General features: G+C 30.9%; 1 protein-coding gene across 9 annotated transcripts in view; it reads left to right on the top strand.

Moving 5' to 3' along the window:
• The window catches only part of LOC139486824 (cilia- and flagella-associated protein 54-like), a 66,306-nt gene extending 43,045 nt beyond the window's left edge, over positions 1 to 23,261 (top strand). For 4 of the 9 annotated variants that reach the window (XM_071271867.1, XM_071271857.1, XM_071271848.1 and 1 more), the window contains 20 exons: positions 1,154 to 1,305; positions 1,843 to 1,991; positions 3,734 to 3,901; positions 4,614 to 4,794; positions 6,094 to 6,120; positions 7,554 to 7,756; positions 8,089 to 8,264; positions 9,791 to 9,970; positions 11,201 to 11,379; positions 11,909 to 12,033; positions 12,649 to 12,757; positions 13,426 to 13,606; positions 14,315 to 14,582; positions 15,585 to 15,710; positions 16,290 to 16,965; positions 17,959 to 18,112; positions 18,553 to 18,636; positions 19,631 to 19,651; positions 20,173 to 20,310; positions 22,160 to 22,509. In XM_071271867.1, the coding sequence (XP_071127968.1) occupies positions 1,154 to 1,305; positions 1,843 to 1,991; positions 3,734 to 3,901; positions 4,614 to 4,794; positions 6,094 to 6,120; positions 7,554 to 7,756; positions 8,089 to 8,264; positions 9,791 to 9,970; positions 11,201 to 11,379; positions 11,909 to 12,033; positions 12,649 to 12,757; positions 13,426 to 13,606; positions 14,315 to 14,582; positions 15,585 to 15,710; positions 16,290 to 16,965; positions 17,959 to 18,112; positions 18,553 to 18,636; positions 19,631 to 19,651; positions 20,173 to 20,310; positions 22,160 to 22,384 (3,522 nt within the window). In that variant the 3' untranslated portion in view covers positions 22,385 to 22,509. Of the gene's footprint in view, positions 1 to 1,153; positions 1,306 to 1,842; positions 1,992 to 3,733; positions 3,902 to 4,613; positions 4,795 to 6,093; positions 6,121 to 7,553; positions 7,757 to 8,088; positions 8,265 to 9,790; positions 9,971 to 11,200; positions 11,380 to 11,908; positions 12,034 to 12,648; positions 12,758 to 13,425; positions 13,607 to 14,314; positions 14,583 to 15,584; positions 15,711 to 16,289; positions 16,966 to 17,958; positions 18,113 to 18,552; positions 18,637 to 19,630; positions 19,652 to 20,172; positions 20,311 to 22,159 lie in introns of all 9 variants that reach the window. The other 5 variants (XM_071271899.1, XM_071271889.1, XM_071271878.1 and 2 more) reach the window with 4 other exon arrangements.
• Positions 23,262 to 23,611: the final 350 nt, after the last annotated feature.

Raw genomic sequence — 23,611 nt, 5'->3', positions numbered from 1 at the left:
ATACATTTAATTCATATCATTTCCATTACCAGAAAAACTTTTATTATTACCTGATTTCTTACATTTCAATTTGTCAATTAAGTTTGCATATTAGCTTAATATAATATAAATTAAATATTTACTCTATTTTGATACATGCTATGGCTTTGTTGTAAATGATAAGTCTTACCAATATAAGGGCCAACACAGCATTTATGATACTTTCAGATTTATGTATTTGTGTTATTTCCAGTTATTTAAAATTAGACATGATACACAATCATGCTATAATATTTTAAGATTTACATCTTTTTAATTTTTGAATATTTGGTGTATGATGTTTGATATGTTGTGGTGAAAAGGATAGACAAATTATTGAGACACATCATGTTTACCATTTATTGTTTTTTCAAATATAAAAGAATTACATTAATATTTATATTGGATTAATGCACACTCAATCTGTACTTGTCTTGTACAGATTTTAAAGTTTTATCATAAAAAATAAGTCATAGATTTTGTCTTTATACCCCCGCTTTAAAAAAGGGGGGTATACTGTTTTACCGCTGTCTGTCCTTCCGTCAGTCCGTCAGTCCTTCAGTCAGTCCGTCCTCCCATGAATATTTTTCGTCGCATTTTTCTCAGGAACTACAATACAAGGATTTCTGAAATTTGGTTTCAGGGTTTATCTAAGTCATCTATACCGCATGATGCGTTTTCAGATTGATCACTCGACAACTTCCTGTTTATCGAACACTTGTATGATTTTACACATGATAGCCAAGTTGAAAATTTTCGTCACATTTTTCTCAGGAACTACAATACAAGGATTTCTGAAATTTGGTTTCAGGATTTATATAAGTCAGCTATACCGTGTGATGCGTTTTCAGATTCATCACTCGACAACTTCCTGTTTACCGAACACTTGCATATTTTTACACTATTAATATTATCCACTTGTGGCGGGGGTATCATCAGTGAGCAGTAGCTCGCAGTTTCACTTGTTAAAATCAGATTTTACAGTTTCCCTGATATTTTTCTGTAGATAATGATTTTCTGTGAGATTTTTCCTTAGAAAAGTACAAATATCTGAATTTCATATTTATTTACAACATTTTGATATGGTTTTTTTTTTCACAATTATTAGTACTCATTCTTCTCTCAATCATTGTAGCTGCTTGAGATGGTATTGGATAAAAGACTGTCTTCCAGTTTGGCAACTCTGTATGGTCCACACATGACTTGCCATCTGTCTTTGGCCCAGGCCAACTTGTTCATCAAACTGGCAGAGACACTCCATGTTATTCCACTGATAGAAGATACACTGTAAGTACGATGGCCATAGGCCCATGGACCACACTTAATTTCAATAATAGCTCTTTATAACATTTTAGAAAAGTTGAGCCATACCGTATAGACAAGTCAAGAGATGTTCTAAATATGAAAATATTACTTTTTTGCACCTGGCCTTATCAGGACTTCCATCAATATATTAGTTAAAAATATAAAAATTTCCATAAGTTTATGTCAAATGTCTTCTTCATTTTCACTACATAAAAACTTAGAAATGACAGACAAATGGAAATAAAAGAAGAAAATCAATAGTAAATCAATAAAAGCACTTCATACACATGAAATTTTATAAAGTTATGTTTTCATTTTTCTGTAGTTTGAAATGTGAAATAACAGAATTTCTGTTATTTTGGTTTGTAAGAAACATAATTATATAAGTAATATGTACATTTAATCTAAAGCCAAAGCCTGATAATTTAGAAGTGATGGAAATAATGTCTGCTTCTGGTACATAATTCTGAGAGAAAGTATATATAGGTAGCATTTTCATGTATTTGTTGTTTTATTCAGGATAACTGATAGTGGTGCTAAACCATATACCATGAGTACCATGTCAAAAGGTGGATTGGGTAGTAGAGGAGTTAAACTCTCAACAAGCAGTGCTCAATCCAGGGCTACAACTAAATCAGGAAAGTCCAATGACCCAAAGAAAGAAGACGGTAAGCCAAGTAATATTAGGGGAGAAAAGTGATAATATTTTTTATTCTATATTGGAATTATTTTAGTAGGTTTCTCTATATGAATTGGATTTTGAATAAAAAAGCATATTCACTTGAGAAAGTGTTATTCACCGTGCTAAACGTCACACGCTTTTACATGCAACGTTATGGTAAAATGATTCGTGTAAAATTTGTTTTGGTATATGTTTGTCATTAAATACATTTTCTTTTCTCGGAATATGGAATAAAACAATTACTGTCTTTTGTTTCGGTAAATATGGGGTTTAATTGACTTTTGAAAAACTGATATTCACTTCGGCCGTCGGCCTCAGTGAATATCATTTTTTCAAAAGTCAATAAAACCCCATATTTACCTCATCAAAAGACAGTAATTGTATAATTTTTTTTTCTCAATATGAATAATCAAGAATAATAATTTTTATGAATGAATAGAGTTTGTATGGAATAGGCAAAATACAATTCCAAATGAAGGGCTATTTAGTTATAAAAAAGAAGATGTGGTATGATTGCCATAGCTGCGGAACCGTAGCTCTTAGGTCCTTATGTTATTTTTTGACTATTTGCGGACCATAGAGCTACGAATTTTTCCTATTTCAAAACGTTCAGAATTGCGACCCAGGTTCAGGTCGCACTTATTTCCCCAAAAAATATTGTTTATAATCAATGCAAAGCTTGTCAATATATATAGTTCGTTTCGTTAGATATTTTTCTAGGATATGACCTACCTTTTTATGTTTGAATATTCATTTTCTAAACACTATTATCTAATTATTCCCATTTGTATACATTCTCCGCCTATTTTGTTCGGCCATATTGAATCTCGTCGTGACGTCACGAAAATCAAGAAAAGATAACTCAAATATCCTCGATCTCCTACGTTGGAGGTAAGGAACGCCTAGGAAAAACAAGAACAGATACCTCTTATAGAAAAAGACGTGTTGATTTGTTTACTTATTTCTAAGCGAGAATCAAGTGTTAATAAGACTTTACAACATATTATTCATACTAAATATTTAAATTGCTTGAAAGAATTATTATTTCTGTTAGTATCTAACTTTAATTAAACGTACTTTCATTCAAAAAGTCATGGAAATAAAATAAAAGACAACGTAAACAAACCAACACAAGTTTTCCTATAAGAGTTATCTTTTCTTGTTTTTCGTGACGTAACGACGAGATTCAATATGGTCCGCAAATAGTAAAAAAATAACATAATGACCTAAGAGCTACGGTTCTACAGATATGATTGCCAATGAGACAACTCTCCATAAGAGACCAAAATGACACAGAAATTAACAACTATAGATCACCATACGGCCTTCAACAATGAGAAAAGCCCATACCGCATAGTAGGCTATAAAAGGTCCCGAAAAATGACAATTTAAAACAATTCAAATGAGAAAAACTAACGGCCTTATTTATATAAAAAAATGAACAAAAAGCAAATATGTAACACATGGTTTTTTTTTTCTCAGACCCCACCAATGAAATAAGAATTTATACATGTTTTGGTAATGGATGTTCACATTTAAGAAACTTTTGAATTCTGTATGGACTTCTATGACGTATTCCAGTGTATTGGTTAACTCAAAGTTTAAATAAAAAATTTAAACTTATAGTTCAGTCAAGTCAATTGCATTGCGTTGTTGGCAAAATGAAATAAGAAGTCCTTTAGATTCTAAAATACCAAATCATTATCTATTGGTTTCTGATATTTACAGAAGAGGAAGCTGACAGTGTACAACACAAGCATGCTAACAAGAGATTTACAGCCAGTAAGAAACCATTGACACAGGAAATGATCAAAGGGACACTACTGGCTATAGCTGATCAGATGGTAGGAACCATTGCTGAGGTGATACAGGAAAATGCTGAACATGACAAACATGGTAAATACATTTGTCTTTCAAATACTGTGAATTTATTTATATTTTTGTGGGCTGCAATTTTTGTGAATTGAGGAAACATTAGATTTTCATGGATATTTGATTTCGTAGTTTAGCCAAGTCTGCATACAAGCCCATAGAACATTTGTATTTCGTTGAACATTTGAACTTGTGGTCCACCTTTACCCTCAAAATCCACAAAAAAATTAATACCCAACAGATAATTATGAATCTACAAAAAGAGAAGGAGATATTTGTGGTATAAGTCAGTTAGACAGAAAACCATACCACTAAAAACTAAAGAGTGGCGATAACAATTTCAACAATAGACAACTGTCTCAGCAATACATGAAAATTACCTTTAGTCTAGGAAAAGTTTTGCACAAATCTTTTTTTTCTGCATAACAGATAGATGTCCATAATCAAAATTAGGATTTACGTAATGGATATTTATCTTGAAAATTTGAGAGAAATTAAAAATATATATTATGTTTTCAAGAAGAATAAATTCTTTACAGGTATAATTAAATAAAATAATATTCCTTCTTGAAAATTATTTATCTCTCAAAGAAGCCTTACAATCATTTATGCTGTGAATTTTAGTATGCAAAGCCCTATCCAATACATGATGTAAAAATTGCTTTAAATTAACAGTAAAATTTTAGGAGTTTTTGAAAAGAAGTTAAACTAGTAATACACATTTATATATTTCTAGGTCTGGAAGGTTTACCTGCTGCTGAGATGGAATTAGTTGTTCTGTGTAAACTTCAACAAGCTGCCATAGCTCGTCAGAAACACCATTCTGCAATGGCTGCCAGGATTGTCATGTCAGCTCTCAAGTTACTGAAATCATCACGATTATTCAAAAAGAGGAAAGAAGTTATTGCCCAACCAAGGTTTGTACAGAGTAAATGTTTAGACACCTAAAATTTCTAAATATGTCCAATTAAATGCAGCTATTTCAAGGAATTAAGTAATGTCTATTAATTTACTAAGTTCCATTAAAAAAAAATTCTAAGAACATAACTATTCCAAATTGTTTCCTTTTTGATATGTTAAAAGTAAAAAAAAGATAAAATTTTTAATCTCCAAGAAGAAAACCCTATGCAATTATAATTTTGATGTGTTTTAACGGATAATTTTTAAGAACTTAAATTGACACTTTATCTTCTTTGAAAGAATTATATATTCATATTAAATCATATTAAACGCATGCAGATATTGTAGATTTAAGACAAAACATGAGGTCAGAGAAGTATTACCTCCACTGTTATCAGAATCTTTCTACAGTACTGAATCTGATTGGTTAGTGGAGAGTCTTTATAGATGGGTGTAGATTGTTTAATTATGGATTAATTTAATTTACACAAATCATTAAAACTTTAAAGGATTTTGGTTTTTCTTGCAACTGTGATTTAGGCTTTTCTATTCTTCAGTCTTAAATGTTGATTATTGTCCTGATCCTGAAATCCCGGGCTTAAAAACATGAAATCCTGATATAATACAAGTATATTTAGGGGGGTGGGGGGTAGGAGGGGTCCTGATCCCGAAATCCCGGGCTTAAAAACACGAAATACTAAGGTCCCGAATTTATATAAATTAAAATCCCGACATCCAAAAAAAGAATTCCCAAATCCCAAAAGGGTCAATCCCAAAATCCCGTGCTTAAAACCCCTTATACCGGACTCCCAATAAAGGTCCTATCCCCCCTCATTTATGGATATTCAAAAAATGATTGCACAGGATCTTGAAAAAAAATGATTCAGTTTGTTATATTTAAAGAAGAAGAATAGGTAGTCATCTGATTCATTTGATTATTGGGGATTGTACAAAAATGCCTGTTGGTCTCCATGAGTTTATTTCTTGAATATTCAATTTCATGAAGACTCTGATAGTTTGAAAAAAATCTTTTCTTAAACTTTTCTCCAAGCTTAGCTACTCAGAAACAGATCTCAACTCTTATGGTAGACAATTTGGTGCTTGGTTTGAAATCTATGATAGTCCAGGACAATCTTTAATTGTCCAGAGTTACATATTGATAGAATTAAAATTTTTGTCAGGGTGACCTAAATGCACTAAGTTGAGAAGTTCTGCTCAATTTCATGAGGTTCAGGCTTCTGATCTCTCTCTCTTATTATCTCCCTTGTTGTTTCAATGTGAAGGTAATCTTTTTAACTACATACATTCATTAACAGGATTGTAAGCGCAAGTAGCCAAGAGAGGTAAAAGTTTTTTACGAGCTTATATTTTTATATTTCACAATTATTATATTTATAATTCACATCATTATAGATATAGTAGAAAACTTTATAATCCTAATTTTAATAATTTAGATACCGATCGTAGAAATCATAGACCTGACATTAAGTGGATTACTGAGGATTCATTTATTAATGTGGATACCAATTTTCGTGGATTGAGAAGAAATTGTATTTTCGTAGATGCTTGGATTTTCTAAAGTCTGCATACCTGCCTATAGAATACTTGTACTTAGTTTTAAATTTATATTTGTGGTTAACATATACACATGATATCCACGAACATTTTTATCCCGTTATAATAATGAATCCATGGTAGATAATTAAGGACTTGTTGCTGAATTTATGTCTCTCTTAATTTAAGTAGGTAACCTTAGTTAAGGGAAATAACTCTTAAAATTGTCAGTATGTTTATGTCAACCACTTTCATAAGTATATTCTAAGCTTCTAGGTTACATAGATTATTTCCAATCTGTGTCAGGTAAATGCTTAAAATATATTGATGAAACTTGACTTTTAAAAACAAACGCATTACTGATTTAAAGAGTTATCTCCCTGAAATAAGGTGTACATCTTTAAACAGCAACTTTGGTATTTATGATGAATTCTATGTATTCTGAAGAGGTTTAAGTTTCATCATTTCAACAAGTTTCTTACTTCAGCCAAGTGTTCAGAGATTTCTAAGATTAAGGCATATAATGTCCAGTTATGCATGAAGAATTTGAATTTTTTGTTATTACTTATATGATATATTTTATGATTAGATCATAAAGTATTGTACCAGTTAAACTAATTTTCATAGTTTTTTCATTGTATTATATTTTCATATTAAGAGTACATTTGCATGTTTAAATGATAGATTGAAAAAATAACAAGTTATAGTTTTATACATTTGTTTGTTGTATTTATTATTATTTTTGTTGTTGACAATTTTAACTTTTCAGCAGTTAATATTCATATTGCATGTCCACCTAACAATTGAAATCAGCTAATTTTCATTGCTTCATATTATATTGTTTTTGAAAATTATTTGCACAGTTTTTTTCAAATAATAGGATGTGTGAGGAATCAGAATCATTCTGTTTGTCCAACCATCTGAAAGACTTAGGGAAAGAAAACTTGGTAAAGTTTTCTAAGCATTCATGAAAGGGAACGATTTTAAATATATACTTTGTCCGCAGCTTGATAATATAAAGCAGAAAGGTGTAAACAATTTTTACATACAGCCACTTCCTTCTTTCAGATAGTTTGAAATTTTACAAAAATCATTGTACAAGAAAAAAACTTCATCAAAGTTTTCTTGGCTTCTATGAACAAATGATGAAAGGGAATGATTTTATATTTGGTTTACAGATTAAATTGAAAAATGTTGTTTCAACTTTTTTTGTAATTTCCAGGCCATCATCATTGAAGAGTGATGGGACAAGCAGAAGGAGACATATGTATAAGGATGTACCAGTATCTAATCCTGAAAACAGTCTATTCCAGTACCAGAACTTCCAAAGCAGAGCTAGGCTTGATGCCAGACTCTGGCTTAACTGTAGACAAGCTCTGGTCAAATGTCTTCTAATAGAGGTTAGAGGCCTTGGAGAGGTCAAAGGTGAGAAATGGAATAGATTCTAATCTTGTTTAACACTACTTTACATAAGCTCTGTTCAAATGTCTTATAACAAAGATATAGTAATTTTCCTCAAATTTGAACCTAACAGTTAAAGAAGAAAATTGATACGATATTAACTAGGAACAGAAAAAGAGTCTAGATTTAGTCTTGTCATAGTAAATATTGATCGACATAATAGATAGTCCCACTTTTTCTTTCAGCATTTATTTTCAAGGATATGTAAATATTTCTGATATCCACGTAAATTTAAGGTATCTCACTAATATTGATAAATTGATCGTTTTTCAACATGCTCTTTATTCAATTTATAGATCCAGAAACTAAAGTTCTACAAGAGTTGGCAGACTGTCGTCAGTATTGTATAGAAGGATTAGGTGAAGCTGAAGCATGTGGGGATTTAGAAGTTCAGGCTGATTTCCTGTACCAGGGGGCACTGCTTAACATCATGGAAGGAAAGAGTCAAGAAAATACTATATCTTTGATTGAGGTACTTTAATGATTATATGAAAGTGTTAATAATTAGATATTAGTCAAGAACGGTTGTACAGAGGTGGGGGATGGGGCTGCACGAAACATGTTTATTAATGAGCTTCAAGCTTGTAAATTTTTGAAATAAAAATTTATTGCAAGAAAAAAATATACTTTACTACCCTAGTCAAAGCAGGGCTTCCAAAAAATATTTGAGCGAGCTGGACATATCATATCTGATCCCGATTTTAATTCCTTAAGATGTAGTCACAAAAGGCAATTATGGTAATCAGATGGCCATTCCAATGATTGACATTACATTAAAAAAATGATGTTCGGATGTAACTGTTAAATTGGCAGTGCATCATTCGAAGTGTGCACATCAGCGTGCTCATATCTGCCTTAGACTTTTTATTTGTGCAAAATGACATTGTCAAAAACTTTAGTTTCGTTTTCACATGTTCTAACCGGATGTTGACTTGACAATGGTAAAACATGGACCATAAACGGATACGTAAAATCCGTGTATGTTTACAAACCACAACTGAGTGAAGAAGCTCTTTCCACGTTATTTGTTCAACAAAATACTTGAAATGAAAGTTAGATACAGGTATCAATACTAATTTCAGCATTTTTGAAGAAATGTAGGATGCATAATTAAAATTCCCACCTGTGCACATGCGCACACATGTTCTAGATCATACGACGTAGTTCTGACGATTTTTCATTTAAAACCTTTTTAAATTTTTCATCAAATCATGTTGATAAACTAATTTCTAATAATTTTAATAATTTGAACTAAATCAATTACAAACAAACCTCTGAAAAGTAAGAAAAAAATTGTGAATAGACCGATCAATTTATACGATGTCCGGTACTGAACATAACTCACCTGTCACCTGAACAGGTAGATTTCAGCTGTCCAACTACTAATTAGGCTTAATTAAAATGAGAAAGTATTGGATTAGGTGTTGTTTTGATAGTAATAAATCATCATGTCAGATTTATGACGGGAAATGAGTTGATGTTAAAGGCAAAAGGTTGGGTCAAAAAGATCGTGAATTATGTAAAAAAGCCTTGAAAACTAAAAAGTATATGACCGTTTCATGCTTTGCACAGCCGGACTTTTACTGGACATTATACAAATGACCGGAATATATGACCGTTTTGGAAGCCCTGAGTCAAAGTATAAATCTGATCTTGCTGCACGTTTTCTTTTTTTTGAGTTCATTGAAAAAGATGTGTTTTCTCACATTTGTTTTGATCGAGGGATATGCTGACAGTATTAACTCTATGTCATTTAAAAGCTTTGTTTTCTGCATAGTATATAATAGCCAAGTAATACTTCTAAATTGTAACAAACTAGATAGAATGATTGTTGATGGGTTAGAGCCCTTAACATATTCAGTTTCAAGGTCAGAGGTCAAAGTGATATTACATATACTTAAGGTTAATACATTTTCCAAGGTAACTTTGTTTTATATCATTTAACTCTCAAATGGCTTTTAGAATCATTAATTTACAACTGAGGATTTATTTTTAAAGGACGCAATTATGTTGCTGAACAAAGTACCAAAATTGTCAATCCCAACACAACAACAGCTGGTTACATGTATGGTCCTGAAGACTGACTTACAGGCTGCTGAGAGGGACAATGATAGTGTTTTGTTTACTGAGAAAACATTAGTTCAATACCTCAGTGCTCAACAGCTTATTCTAAAACAGGTAGGTATCTTTACAATTTGCAATCTTTCTTTTATCCTTTCTATTGATGTATATTGCAGTAGCATGATTTCGGAATCCTGTTTTAGGGCAGCATCATTCTGTTAAAATATATTTGAGCTTCATCAGCTTTAATTGAAAATTTTACTATATTTAATAATTGAATACCTGTATTTATAATTTTATTGGGGTGTAAAAGCTTTGCCCAAGCATACTAAAAAAAGTTCAACATCACAGATGCCAACCATTACGATTTTTCCGTAGTTTTTCCGATTTTGCGATAAAAACTACGCTATTACGGTCAAAGTCGAATAGTTACGGATTCCCAATCATCGACGTTCAATTTTGTAAAACGCGGATTTTTATCATTACTTTTCCGTCCTGGTCCAGTATTTAGGAAACGCCAATGTAATGCTTCCGGTTTCTCGGGAGTTATCAACCTATTGTTGGGTAACTAACTGACTTCCGAAGAGGCAAACTTGCATTTTATTAAGTAGCTTTCCCCCTTTCTCTACTTCTCCTTGATAAAACAAAAATGTTTGAGTCGAGAACATCTGAACAATTAATGAATGGAATACATACTACAGACAACATGTTAAATGACAAATTTTAGTGTACATCACTTTGCAACCACTCGTCAGTAATTTTTATTGGTAAATGCACGTTTATGAATGATTACTGAAAACTTTTCAAGAATAAGGAAAATTTGATAGTTTGTTACTGATTGTGTCAAAAGGGGGTTGGCATCTATGCAACATTATAAAATTATAAAGGGAAGCATTCAATTCATACAATAACATTTTATATGTATACTACATCAATGAAATTAGAGTTACATCAAGCTCAACATGCTCATGATTTACATTATGCCATGGATTGCGTGTGTATTTATAGCAGTTGTATTTTGTTTGAAAATAAAATATTACATTAGAAGGCCCAGATTGTATCAGCCAATAAAAATTACAGATTCTAATGAAACATTCATTTAAGGAGGTAGACCTAGGTTAAGGGAAATAACTCTTAAAATCATCAGTACGTTTGTGTCAACCATTTTCAAAAATATATTTTAAGCTTCTAGGTTACATAGATTAATTTCAATCTGTTTCAGGTAAATGCTTAAAATACATTGATGAACTTGACTTTTACAAACGCTTAACTGATTTAAAGAGTTATCTCCCTGAACCAAGGTCTACCACCTTAATGTGATTATATATAAGTATAAATATTTTATAGATGGAGACATTAGGAGAAGAGATACAGCACTATTTCCCTGAAGGAGAGAAATCATTCTATTCAACACCTATCAGTCCAATGAAGAATATTTATATTTCACATATGTTACGTTTAGCTCAGGTCAAACTACGTATAGGACATGCCATGGCTCGTAATGCTGCTAAATATATTAGGAATGGGTAAGATATGTAACTTTTATGCCCCTTTTATGGGCATTATGTTTTAGGGTCTGTGCATCATTTTGTTTGTCTGTCTGTCTCCCAGTTCAGTTAAAGTTTTTGGTCAAGGTAGTTTTTGATGAAGTTGAAGTGCAATCAACTTTAAACTTAGTACACATGTTCCTTATAATATGATCTTTCTAATTCTAATGCCAAATTACAGTTTTGACCCCAATTTCATGGTCCACTGAACATAACAAATGATAGTGCAAATTGTACACCCGTGTACATTCTTATTATAAATTATTGAAAGTTCATCAAACGAGAAGTTTCTGGGCTACAATCTCATCGAAGGGTTAAAGCAGACGACAAGTATCTGAGAAACATCCTTGAGTTTGAATAGTTCATATATAGTTCCGTTGTGATGAGAAAACAAAAACAAACAACAAGATATAACATACAAAAATCTGCACAAAGATTTCAATATTTTTTCAATAAGAAAAAAAATGTGATTAACTTATTTAATACTATTTATTTCCTTAAATTGTAGAACTGACAAAGATCCTGTTGTATTATGGACAGAAGTTTTAGGGGTATTAACAACAGCTTTAGAGCTATCTCAAGCTAGTGTGTCCAGAGAGGCCAATTTAGAGGCTGAAATACTGTTCAACTTAGGTGAGAATTAAAAAAAAAGATGGTAAACAATAAAAAGAAATGTCAAAATATAGCTCCTATTTATTTGTATCTTGCATTTCAGTATCACTTCTGTTTGGCTTTTCTCTTTGGTCCCTTTTGTTTCATCGATTTTTAATGTTTTAGGTGTAAGAATTTAGGATTTTCAAGTATTTTGCTTTAAACATCAAAGAAGGGCCATTAATTGTAGAAATTTGCTTTTGTTGTATTAAATTTGGTACTCTGTGTCCAGTCTTAAAACTCCACTTTGTACCTTGGGTGCAAAATTTGTGCTCAAAACACAAAATTCACTGTTTTAATTGCCAAATTTGTTGATTTCTGAATATTAGTCAAAGTACAATAACTGTACTAAAAACTTTAATGATTTAAGATCAGAATCCAGTACTTTTTTCATTTTTTTCCTTCTTCAGAAATCAAATAAACATTTTTTTTTCATTTTGACCCATATATATAAAGCAGATATTTGACTACTACATATACATAAAAGTGTATTTGATTGTGAGTAAGTTTGAGACACTGATTTTCGTAATGTATGACATACTGTAATCTTCAAGAACATACATAATGAAATGTTTTTTTGGTTTTTTTTAACTATAGGAAAAGTAGAGAGGATGTTGGTGTTACATGGTAAAGTCCAACCAAGGAAGGCTGCTGATACTCTGTTACAGGCTATCAAGACATCCTACAGGAATGACCATGATCTAGGGTACGTATTTAAAACATGTAATGTATACTGTGGATTTATTTGTATTCATGAGTATTGAATTGTGCAGATTTAGGAAGCGAAATTTTTTCGTTGATATTGGATTTTGTTATTTTTATAATGTATAGAAATCTATGAAATTTGTACTTTCAACGTTTAAATATGGTTAACATACATCCATGAAATCTACAAAATTAGTGCTTCAGGATCAATACTGAAGTCATTTTATGCTAAATACTGAAAAAAAGTAAAATCACTAATATACTGAATTTAAAAATGAACGTCCCTAATCAAATGGCAATTTTAAAAGCTTAAACACATCCAACAAATGAATAACAACTATCATATTCCTGACTTGGTACAGGCATTTCCCTATATAGAAAATGGTGGATCAAACATGGTTTTATAGCTAGCTAAACCTCTCACTTGTATGCAATGTCAGTTATCATTGTAAAACTCAAGCCAAGACAAATTGTGACAGATTGAATTAATAGTGTATCAGCAAGGCATAAGAACACACATAAAAATCAGATTAAAAAGGCAAGTCTCATCAGATTAACACAAAAAAAAAAAAAAAAACTTTACAAAAAGAACAGAAAGTCAGATTGGGTTTAGAAGTTAGACTTGGTTTTATTTCTATGTTTATTTCACATACAACTCATATATTACAGGTTGATGAGACAAGCCTATTTAGAAGTTGCCCTAGTGTATTTGTTTGCTGTTGGACTAGTGATTCTAAAGCCTAACGGGTCACTGGAAATTATACAAGATGGCATGGATGAAACAGCCAGTGTTAGACCAGGGACAATGGACTCTGTCAAAAGTAAAGCCACCAGTACTAAATCTTATAAGGTGTGTATGAAAATGGATTACATAAATTGCAATGGATGCAAATTTAACTAAGGACAACAGTAATGTACTGGTGTTCAAATCTCATGTAATTTAAAGTAGGAAGATTGTGACAAATTTCTCAATGCTTACCTCCCCTTTTGCCTGTTTTTATAATCAGGATTTTCTTTCTTGTGAACAGGTCTCAATAAAGAAATTACTTAATTTTTACTTTTGCAAGTTTGATCATATTCTTATTGTTATTTCTTTAATCTTTTTTTATCTAAAGGGAAAATGTAAGTATATCATGTTTTTATTTAAAAAAAAAATGAAATAAATTGAAGTGAAAACGGTAAATAATAATATTTTTCTAAATAGCTGTATAAAAGAGGGATGAAAGATACCAAAGGGACAGTCAAACTCATAAATCTAAAACAAACTGACAACGCCATGGCTAAAAATGAAAAAGACAAACAGAAAAACAATAGTACACATGACACAACATAGAAAACTAAAGAATAAACAACACGAACCCCAAGTTGTCTTCCTAATAGACTAGCTTATATAAAATACCTAATCCAATGAAGTAGGATTTGTCTCCAGACATTAAAGAAGCTACACCAAATAAGATCTTTTTAGAAAATGTTTGAACATTTATAAATGTTTTCATGTTTTCTAGCAAAAAACAATTAAATTTTGTGTAAATTATTATTTAACTTTTTACATTTTCAGAGCAAGAAGGACCGTTTAAGCAGCAGAGCAAAGTCTGGTAAGAGTGAAGATATGGATGATTCTGAGAAACATCGTAGAGCAGCCTATGTGGCAATCAGGTGTGCCACAGCAGTGGCACAGGCTCAGAGAAGTAGAATGTTATTGATTGGTGACACAGTTGTAACATCACAGCCACTATCAGAAACAGCTCAGGATGATATACCAGACTTTTTATCTCTAGATCTTGTTAGTGTCTATACCCTGGGCAAGAAGAAGAAGAAGTACAAAAGTAAGATTGTTAATGTCTTTTTTTGTCTACATGAATAGATGATAGAAAGATAAAGTCAAAGAGTTGTCTCTGTCACACAATCCTCAGCAAATTAAAATCAATTAGATCTCACATACTTCTAGTTGAAATTAATGCCTGTATTTATTATTGCAATTTTCAAAGAATGAAGGATATCCTCAGCAAATGAAAATCAATTAGATCTCACATACTTCTAGTTGAAATTAATGCGTGTATTTATTATTGCAATTTTCAAAGAATGAAGGATATCCTCAGCAAATTAAAATCAATTAGATCTCACATACTTCTAGTTGAAATTAATGCATGTATTTATTATTGCAATTTTCAAAGAATGAAGGATATCCTTAGCAAATTAAAATCAATTAGATCTCACATACTTCTAGTTGAAATTAATGCGTGTATTTATTATTGCAATTTTCAAAGAATGAAGGATATCCTCAGCAAATTAAAATCAATTAGATCTCACATACTTCTAGTTGAAATTAATGCGTGTATTTATTATTGCAATTTTCAAAGAATGAAGGAAAATGTATAATTAGTTAAATTTCATTTGAGGAAAATCTGCATACAGATAGATCAGAATGCAAGTTCTAATGAATACTCATTCAGTCTCATCTTTCCCATTAATAAAAACCTTGCAATGATTTATGAATTTACAGCATATACATACAAGGGTTTGTTTTACCTCAGCTTATAATATTTCTTCAATTAAGATACATATGATTTTTTTGTGTGATGAATAGTAGTTTACTTTAAGATATACTGTCTTTATTTTGAATAACAGAAAATCATACTTTGACTGTCAGTAGTATAAATCTCCAAATTAAAACTATTTTAAAGATGAAATTTTGGTAAATGAAAAAAAGGAATTCAGATGCTTACATGTTTTTACAGAGTGCAAGATTTCGAGCATTTTTAAATATCTTGCTATTTCACTTCATGGATTTATTCATCATTTTCAATGTTGTGTATTTCTTATTCCAGATGAAATAGAAGAAGAGTTAGCTCCCCTCATAGAGGCTCAGGAAACAAAGAAAGTAGAGACATATGAAGAACAAGTATCTAGAACAAAGGACACTGCAAAGGAGTTGGGATGGATACATATATTAGGTCTCAAATTAGTATTCATTGTAATATTGAAAGCAAAAAGAATTCAGTTTTTGTTTTTCATGTCTCATACTGATGCATTTTAAGTGTATAGGCTACTCTTATTTTCAAAATCTAAAAGGCTTGTGGGAATTTCAAATGTTTGTACATTGAATTGAAATAATATATTTTGGATTGTCCATAACTTTTTCATAACACTTATAGAAAACTAAAGAACGTAGATAGAACTTGCCTATGTAACATTATTATTTAAGCTACATAGATAGAAGAAGATGTGGTACAAGTGCCAATGAGACAACTTGTCTTTCAAGTCACAATTTGTAAAAGTAAATCATTATAGGTCAAATAACTGCCTTCAACAGGTAGCCTTGGCTCACACTTAACAGCAAGCTATATTTAAAAGGGCCCCAAAATAAAACCATTCAAACAGGAAAACCAAAAGTCTGATCTATATAAAAAAAATGAGAAATGAGAAACATTCCTTGCACATTAATTTTAAGAACTTGTCTATTAAAGAAACACATTTCAGTTACATGTACATTAATTTTAAACTTGTAAAGTCCAATTTTCTCTATTTCACAGGTTATCAGACTATACTTCAAAGAATGTGCTTCACAGCTACTGTGTCAGCTTCTAGTACAAAGAAAAATAAGCAAGAGGATATGGCTGAGGAGTTAGGTGACCTTGGACCAGGGTTTGACCTTGGGTTCATCAGTCATGCTCAGTACGACACATCATTGAACCATGATGTTGTCAGATCAATGTTACTGTGTGGATCATGGATTGGCAGATTGAACAGACTACATACATACTTAGCTAGTAATCTGTCAGTTTATAGCTCCACCTGTTGTGGAATTTATCCACCATCAATGCTGACCTTACCTGTACCAGCATTACCAAAAATGGACTTAGAGGTTATTTGTAGGTCATATTCTCAAAACCAGACCAATCCTGGAGATATGGATCCATCTATTCCCCTGGCAATCACTGCAGATCCAGGCAAGCCCCTCCCACCTCCTGGTTCTAACATGGAGCCATACATGCCAAGTGACAGACCTGTGACATCACCCACTGAGCCACAGGTGGCACTGCAGTTCTATCAACCGTCTTTGGAAGAGACTGACCCACTGAATCCAGATGCTAAAGGACCTGACTCCAGGGTGTTGTTGCTGTATGCTCTTTTTAAGAAAACAACGCAGCCTACTGTACAAGGATTACAATGGATTTCTATGGCACAACTCAATGATCTCCATGACAGGTTAGTAGTCCACCCAGGGCTTCACATATTTTTGTGGATATCAATTTTGGTGAAAGGATATTTTGTAAGTTCATAGATATTTAATTTCTTGGTTTTTCTAAAGTCTGCATACCAATCCTTATAAAATTAGGAGATAACTGTATTGTATTTTAAGCTCCGACGGCATCAATTGGGGATTTGATGGTCGCAAATTAAGTTTACTGGCGACGCGTTAGCGGGTATTTGCAACCATCAAATCCCAAATTGATGCCGTCTGAGCTTAAAATACAAAATTGTTATCTCCATTCTAATGAAACTGACAGAAAAAAACGTTAAAACATGTATTTAAAATCTGCCATATGCCGTCTGCGCTTGCGCGTATGTCCCATAGCAACAATTGTCAATTGATGCCATGTAAGAAAGTGACGTTATCCAATCAAAATGAACGTTACAAACGTTGTTGCATTAGAATTTGCATTTTAATTAGTGGTTACCTTTACCCAAAAATCCACAATAATGGGTATCTAACAAATAATAATATATTCACAGAAATCCCTTTTGAATTGATTAGTAAATAACCAATAATTGATTTCTTATTTTCTGTAATTTTTTTGTTAATATTTATCATTTTCCATAGTGCATACTTTTGATAAATTCTTCTTCATTCATTCATAAATAGTTTTAAAAGGTTAAACCAATTATGATTTCAAATTTACATCATGTCATATGGACTTGTCAATGACGACAATAAATTTAAAATGCTTATAGTTGCAGCTTCAAATATTATACATTTTTTTTACTTTTGAAGAGTTTGATAGTATGATACAATGATTGATCATCCCCAAAGATATGATATTCTCTGAGATCAATGGCCTAGGGTTAATGTCATATCTCTGAAGTTGATAAATCATCGTATCAACCTTATCAAAAGTCAACATTTGTTCTATTATGCACTGTTTATTTTTTTAATCACATTTGATTATACCTTTTATTATTGATGCTATTATAAAATAGGCTTGCAGTATTGGGTCAGAGAGGGGAAATTTCCCTTCAAGAGAAACAGAAGAAGGAACCAGTTGCTCCATCACCAACACCCTCTACCAAGGCCAAGAAAACACAGAGGATAAAGGCACTGTCTCCTAAAGTACAGAGGGATGAACAATTAGAGGTACCTTTTTTTACCTACCTACTAAAGTTTTAAGTTGCCATATAAACACTAAGTTGTCCAGATATTTTTGCTGAGTATGGTCTTACTTCAATTTATACAATATGATGATGATGTCTTGAGAGGCTATACAGCTCTTGCATGGTCTGTTTATACCATATTTGAATTAGACATCCTTTAAAAGATTATTATTTCAAAGAAGAATTTCAGAAACATAGGTAGTGTTGACAAGGTCTTATAATTACTATGTTTCTGATATGATTTGCAAATCTACAAATATGTGAATTTTATTGGTCAGTTAGATTTTTTTTTTAAATTCCTTGGTTTACACTTTGATCAACCATGTTAACACAACTACTTTTGAATTGGTTACCTATGTAAATATTGTGTCAATTTTGCACAATACACATGGATTTGTAATGTTTTTTTCCCCCCTTTTTCAGACTTTACTGATGCAGTGTATCACAGATGTAATGTCACTACTAGGAATGGTATCAGAACCAGAGCCTAGTAACTTACCTATTGATGTAAGTATTATATAAATTGTCATGTATATGAATGGTGTGTTGGTGTTCCAATTCACACAATTAACAGTTGCATGTTTTTAAAAAATTTTATTTTAATTTCTTTTCTCAATTGAATTATAGGAAAAGTTTGATTTGCTCTTCAATTTTTCTGCTGAAGTGCAAACATTTTCTAACCGAAAAAAAATTGGCTTTGAAGCCATTTAAAATTCATGTTGTGTTTGGCAGTGTTTATGTTCTTTCTGATTAGTGATTATGTACCTTTTGACTTACAAAGATCATGCAGATCTTTTCATAATTAAATGTTAAGAATATCACCTTTCACAAAAATTTAAATGTCTAGACTTAAGTGGAGCTCGAGAATATAAATCAATATTTTTCAATTTTATGCAAAAAAACTTAATGCACTGAAAAAAATTGACATTTTTAATCAAAGAGAGATAACTTAGAGCTGTTTCAATGTTATGAACATTTTAAAAGTTATCTGGGGCCAATACAAATTGATATTTTGGGGTAGATTTTTGTACCATATCATAAAGTAACAACTAATAGTGTATTAAAATTTGTACTGAAAAAAAAAATGGTGAGATTTTAGCTGAAATTTTTGTATCCTAGAGCCTCCTTATGTGATCTTTTATTGCTATTTTCTCCAATTTTCCTTTGAACTTTTTTATGTAATTATTTTCCATATCATGCAACTTAATATTGGATTTTCTCACTTGAATAGAAAGAGAAAGTATAATGTCATAATCCTATGTCATTGATGTTGCCTAGAAAATAGGAATAAACAAATTATCAATCTTCTTTTAAACTATCCCCCTTCAATGAGATTGTAGCCTAGATACTCTCTTGTTTGGGAAACCATCAATCATCTATAGATTCAACATACCCAAGTATGATTTAAATTACATAAGGAAACTATTTTATTCAGACATAATGAAATAAGACTATAGGTTCAGTAATGAATTTGATTCCAAAATGAAATAATGTCTTACAGAAAAAGTCTATTAAGAAAAAGGTAAATGTATGATCATGTATTCTTGCATAATTTTTACACGGCAAAAAATGTTATCATTTTTAAATAGTATATTTTTTAGATGTTAAAATGCAGTTTTATAATTATGTAGAATATTTATATTTTATTTATATTTGTCCCACACATTATTAAGAATTAGTTCACATTTGGTATAATTTTATAAAAAAAAGTTGCACAATGCTCTGTTACATACAAAACTGTCACACAATGCTAGTTAAACACACAAAGTAGTTATTTCCTTTTTTCATTTGCTTGTTTTAAAAATATTATTTGAAATATTGTTTGATAATTTTTTATTTGTAATATTTGTTTTTGCACCGTAATTCTTAGTAGTCACCCACCTTTCCAGCATATTGAAGTATCCAATGTATAAAAAGCATTTTATAACATAATTTATTTTCAGCTTATTTTGAAAATCAAATAATCATATAACAAACTTTTGATTTTCACCCCGGTTAGTTATGTATGAAATCACAATATTAACACATTAGGGCTGATTTCAGCTACCACCCAAAACTGCACCAGAGTTTTACCCACATACTCCTATAAAATCAAGAACAATGTCGAGCGCAATGTCAAAACGTTCAAGGTCAGACATTACTTCTGCTCGGATGGTAAGACAATCTGACATTAGAAAACAGGTAGGAGGGCAAAAGTATAAACATTTCAATATACAGTACACACATGGGTTTAGTTGAGAATCATTCTTGCTGGTGATTTTCCACTCAGAATTGGTGATTGTAAGAGATTTACCCTAAATTTTATTATTCTATTTAAAAAACTAGACTAGATCTAATTCAAGGGATGCACATCTGAAAATCAATGGTACATTTAGATCAATCATTTTCATAATCTCATACTGAGCTTCTAATTAAGTAACACAGGTTGTTTACTTCAGTTTCACATGTGTGCCTAAAAAAAATTGATGAAACTATCTATTATCTAACGCATTACTGATTCTTAAAGAGTTTTCTCCTTAATTTTGACTTTCCCTTCAAGAGAAATGACTTGTTAGTCAATGTGTAACTTCTTTAAATCATAAGTGAGCACAGTGTTTGTCTCAGCACCAGCAAGAGTGATATTCATCTGAAATGCTTTTAAGGTGTACTGTATAGAATCGATAGTCTAGTTACTATTCTACATTAGATGGCAAAAGGTGCATGTCTTTTCTGCATAAACGTTTCTTTAATTTTTAATTTTTTTTTTTCTTGTACAGTATCAAAATGAAAATATAGAAAATCTACTGAGTTCAGTCTAAATATATACAATAAAAACAGTCATACAGTAGACTAACAGCAGTTCTAAATATATGAACATTAAACTAACAGTATGTTATCAATCTAAAACATATATTACATGTATCTCCAATATTGCCATACCCGTAGCCAGGGGGGGGGGGTTCGGAAACAATAAGCACTGTTAAAGTCAACGTTTTGTTCTAATTGTGACTGTTAAATTCCTGGCTATGGGCCTGATTGCAATTGCATTGTCCAGGTCATTTGTTGCAGTGTGGAATTCTTAGTTTTTAATAAAATTTACTTTGTAAGTTATTTTTCAGAATTGTTGGGCTTGTTAGAAATATTTTTGTACCCACTGAACATGCAAAATTGTTATAACTTATTGCTCAGTGTTTGTGTTCAGGAATTATTTGATATTTGATCTGAAACTGTATTATGTTGAGTTTTTCCTTGTAAATGATTTTCAAATCTGCTGTGCAACCATTTTTAAAAGAAAATACTTTAATTTTAATTTTAATGCACTTAGTGTACTATAGAAACATTCTTGTTTAACATATTACTATCTTCTGTGTTGTAGAATGATTTGATCATTTGTCTTCAAGTTTTAATTGTGTTGAAAAATACTATGTAATTGATTTTATGATCTGCTGGGAAGTCACTCTCTGTTTGGAAATGAATATTATGCTCACTTACCATTGATTTTTGTCATTGTCTAGTAAAGAGTAAGGGTTAACTTGGTGCACCAGCATGTGCAATATCTTTATGCTTTAGTAGTTATAGTGGTATATTTTCAGTCTGCTTTTATTATAGAAAAAACTTCAGTAGTATAAATGATCTATAATAGTAATAATCATAAGGATTAGTAATCATGACATATTGACATAATATAGTAATTGTTCTTCTTTTATTATATGATAGTAAATTATCATTGACTTTGGCATAATTCAAAGTTAGATTACAACTGAATAATATTTAGGGACCAAAATCAGTCAGGAAAAATTGTTATTATTTTTAATTTTTACACTAAAATTTGAGATTGATGCATGCACATTATTGTGATTATAGTTTTACAAGTGTAAAATTTGACCAAAGGTTATGGCTTTGAAAATTATTTTTTTTGTATTTTAATTCCATGCACATACCACCTCTTTGTAAACCTATGTTTTTTTTTATCTTGTAAATAATTCTCTATTTTGAGAAACCTTTAAATCTTGATATACATTTGACATTGTTTCTGATCTTCAATTTACAGATTCCATTTGAGGTCAGCAAGACAAACATCAGATGCTTGGAAAACTTATTTGACCCAAGCTTTGGTGCCTTGATATGCGGAGGTGAAATGGTCAAATGGCTGCTGAAGATAGTGCACACATCTGATACATCACTGAGTAAAGAGTCCACTAAAGATACAGCAGCATCTTCACCAACAAAAGAACTGACCAAAGAGTCTCTCAGAGAGAGTATTGCAACAAATTAGAACAATAAATAGACCTTCAATACTTTGATACTTTTACTGCCACCTGTTGTTAATAAAATTAAAACAATTATCATCTTTAATGACTGTCATATTTGGTTTAAAAGATTTTTTTTAATATGTGTGATTAATTTCTTGCTACAAAAAGACAATTTCATTGTTGTCAATGAATTTTTTTTTTAATTTAGATATTTTTTTGTAGTTTTTTTCTTTCAAAACAAGTCAGTCAAAACAAGTCCGTCATAATAAGAATGCATCGATTTGAAAAGATAAGAGCTGTGTATTGTGTAACTCTAAACACAATTAAGTAACACATTTCACCAATTAATGCATATACATGTTTATGTGAAGCCTTTTTTTGAAGCAGGTCTGAAGATATAAATTGAATTCTAATGAACATTTATATACATGAAAGATTTTTGTTTTAAACATTGACCTATCCATCTTTATCATACAAAAATATGTTAAATGATAAGGAAAGGAAAACATGAATAAAATTATAATTAGGAGAAAAGATCTCTATATAAGAACCTGTAAAAAAATAAAACCCACCGTTATCAGTTAATAGATGCAAAATGAATACCACACCTATTCATTTATGTTTTATTCCATAAATATCTCACTTATTTCAAACAAATGATAAAGGGAAAAATATTATTGTACACTTATTCTATGTCCGTCCTCTGTGATAATCTGTGATATTTACACTAATTTATTTTTATTAAAATTTTGTAATTTATATACTTTTAATTTGTTTATTTACTTGCAGAGCATGTATTTAATTGCAGTAATAGAACACACTTTTGTGTGCTGTTGTTTATATTGTTCAAAGAGATATTTTATTAAATATATGGATATCCTATTACATTATTTGCAGTTCTATTGTTGTTTGAGTTTTATTTATAATAAAGTTAACATGAGGAATTGAGTCTGAACAGCCTGTATGAATTGTAAGAAATGAATTAATTTATTTGAATGCTTAACCAGCAGCATAGATGTATAGCAATTGCATTATCTAAGCCATAGCATATAAATGAATGCATACAATTTTACTTAGTTTTCTATTTAACCTCAGTTTTATTTTTGCAAGGGTTTGCTATATTTTCTAAATTAAAGAAATTTGAAGGTACAACATTAATTTTGTGCTAATTATTTAGTTTCTCCATTTGAGCTGCAATTTCATAATTTTCAGTTTAGAGTAAGTAGCACAATGTTTTGGGAAAAATATTT

Source organism: Mytilus edulis, chromosome 1 (assembly GCF_963676685.1).
Source record: "Mytilus edulis chromosome 1, xbMytEdul2.2, whole genome shotgun sequence".
In the NCBI taxonomy this organism is placed as follows: Eukaryota; Metazoa; Mollusca; class Bivalvia; order Mytilida; family Mytilidae; genus Mytilus; species Mytilus edulis.
Note: the sequence above shows the minus strand (reverse complement) of the source record. Positions and strands in the feature narration are given on the sequence as shown.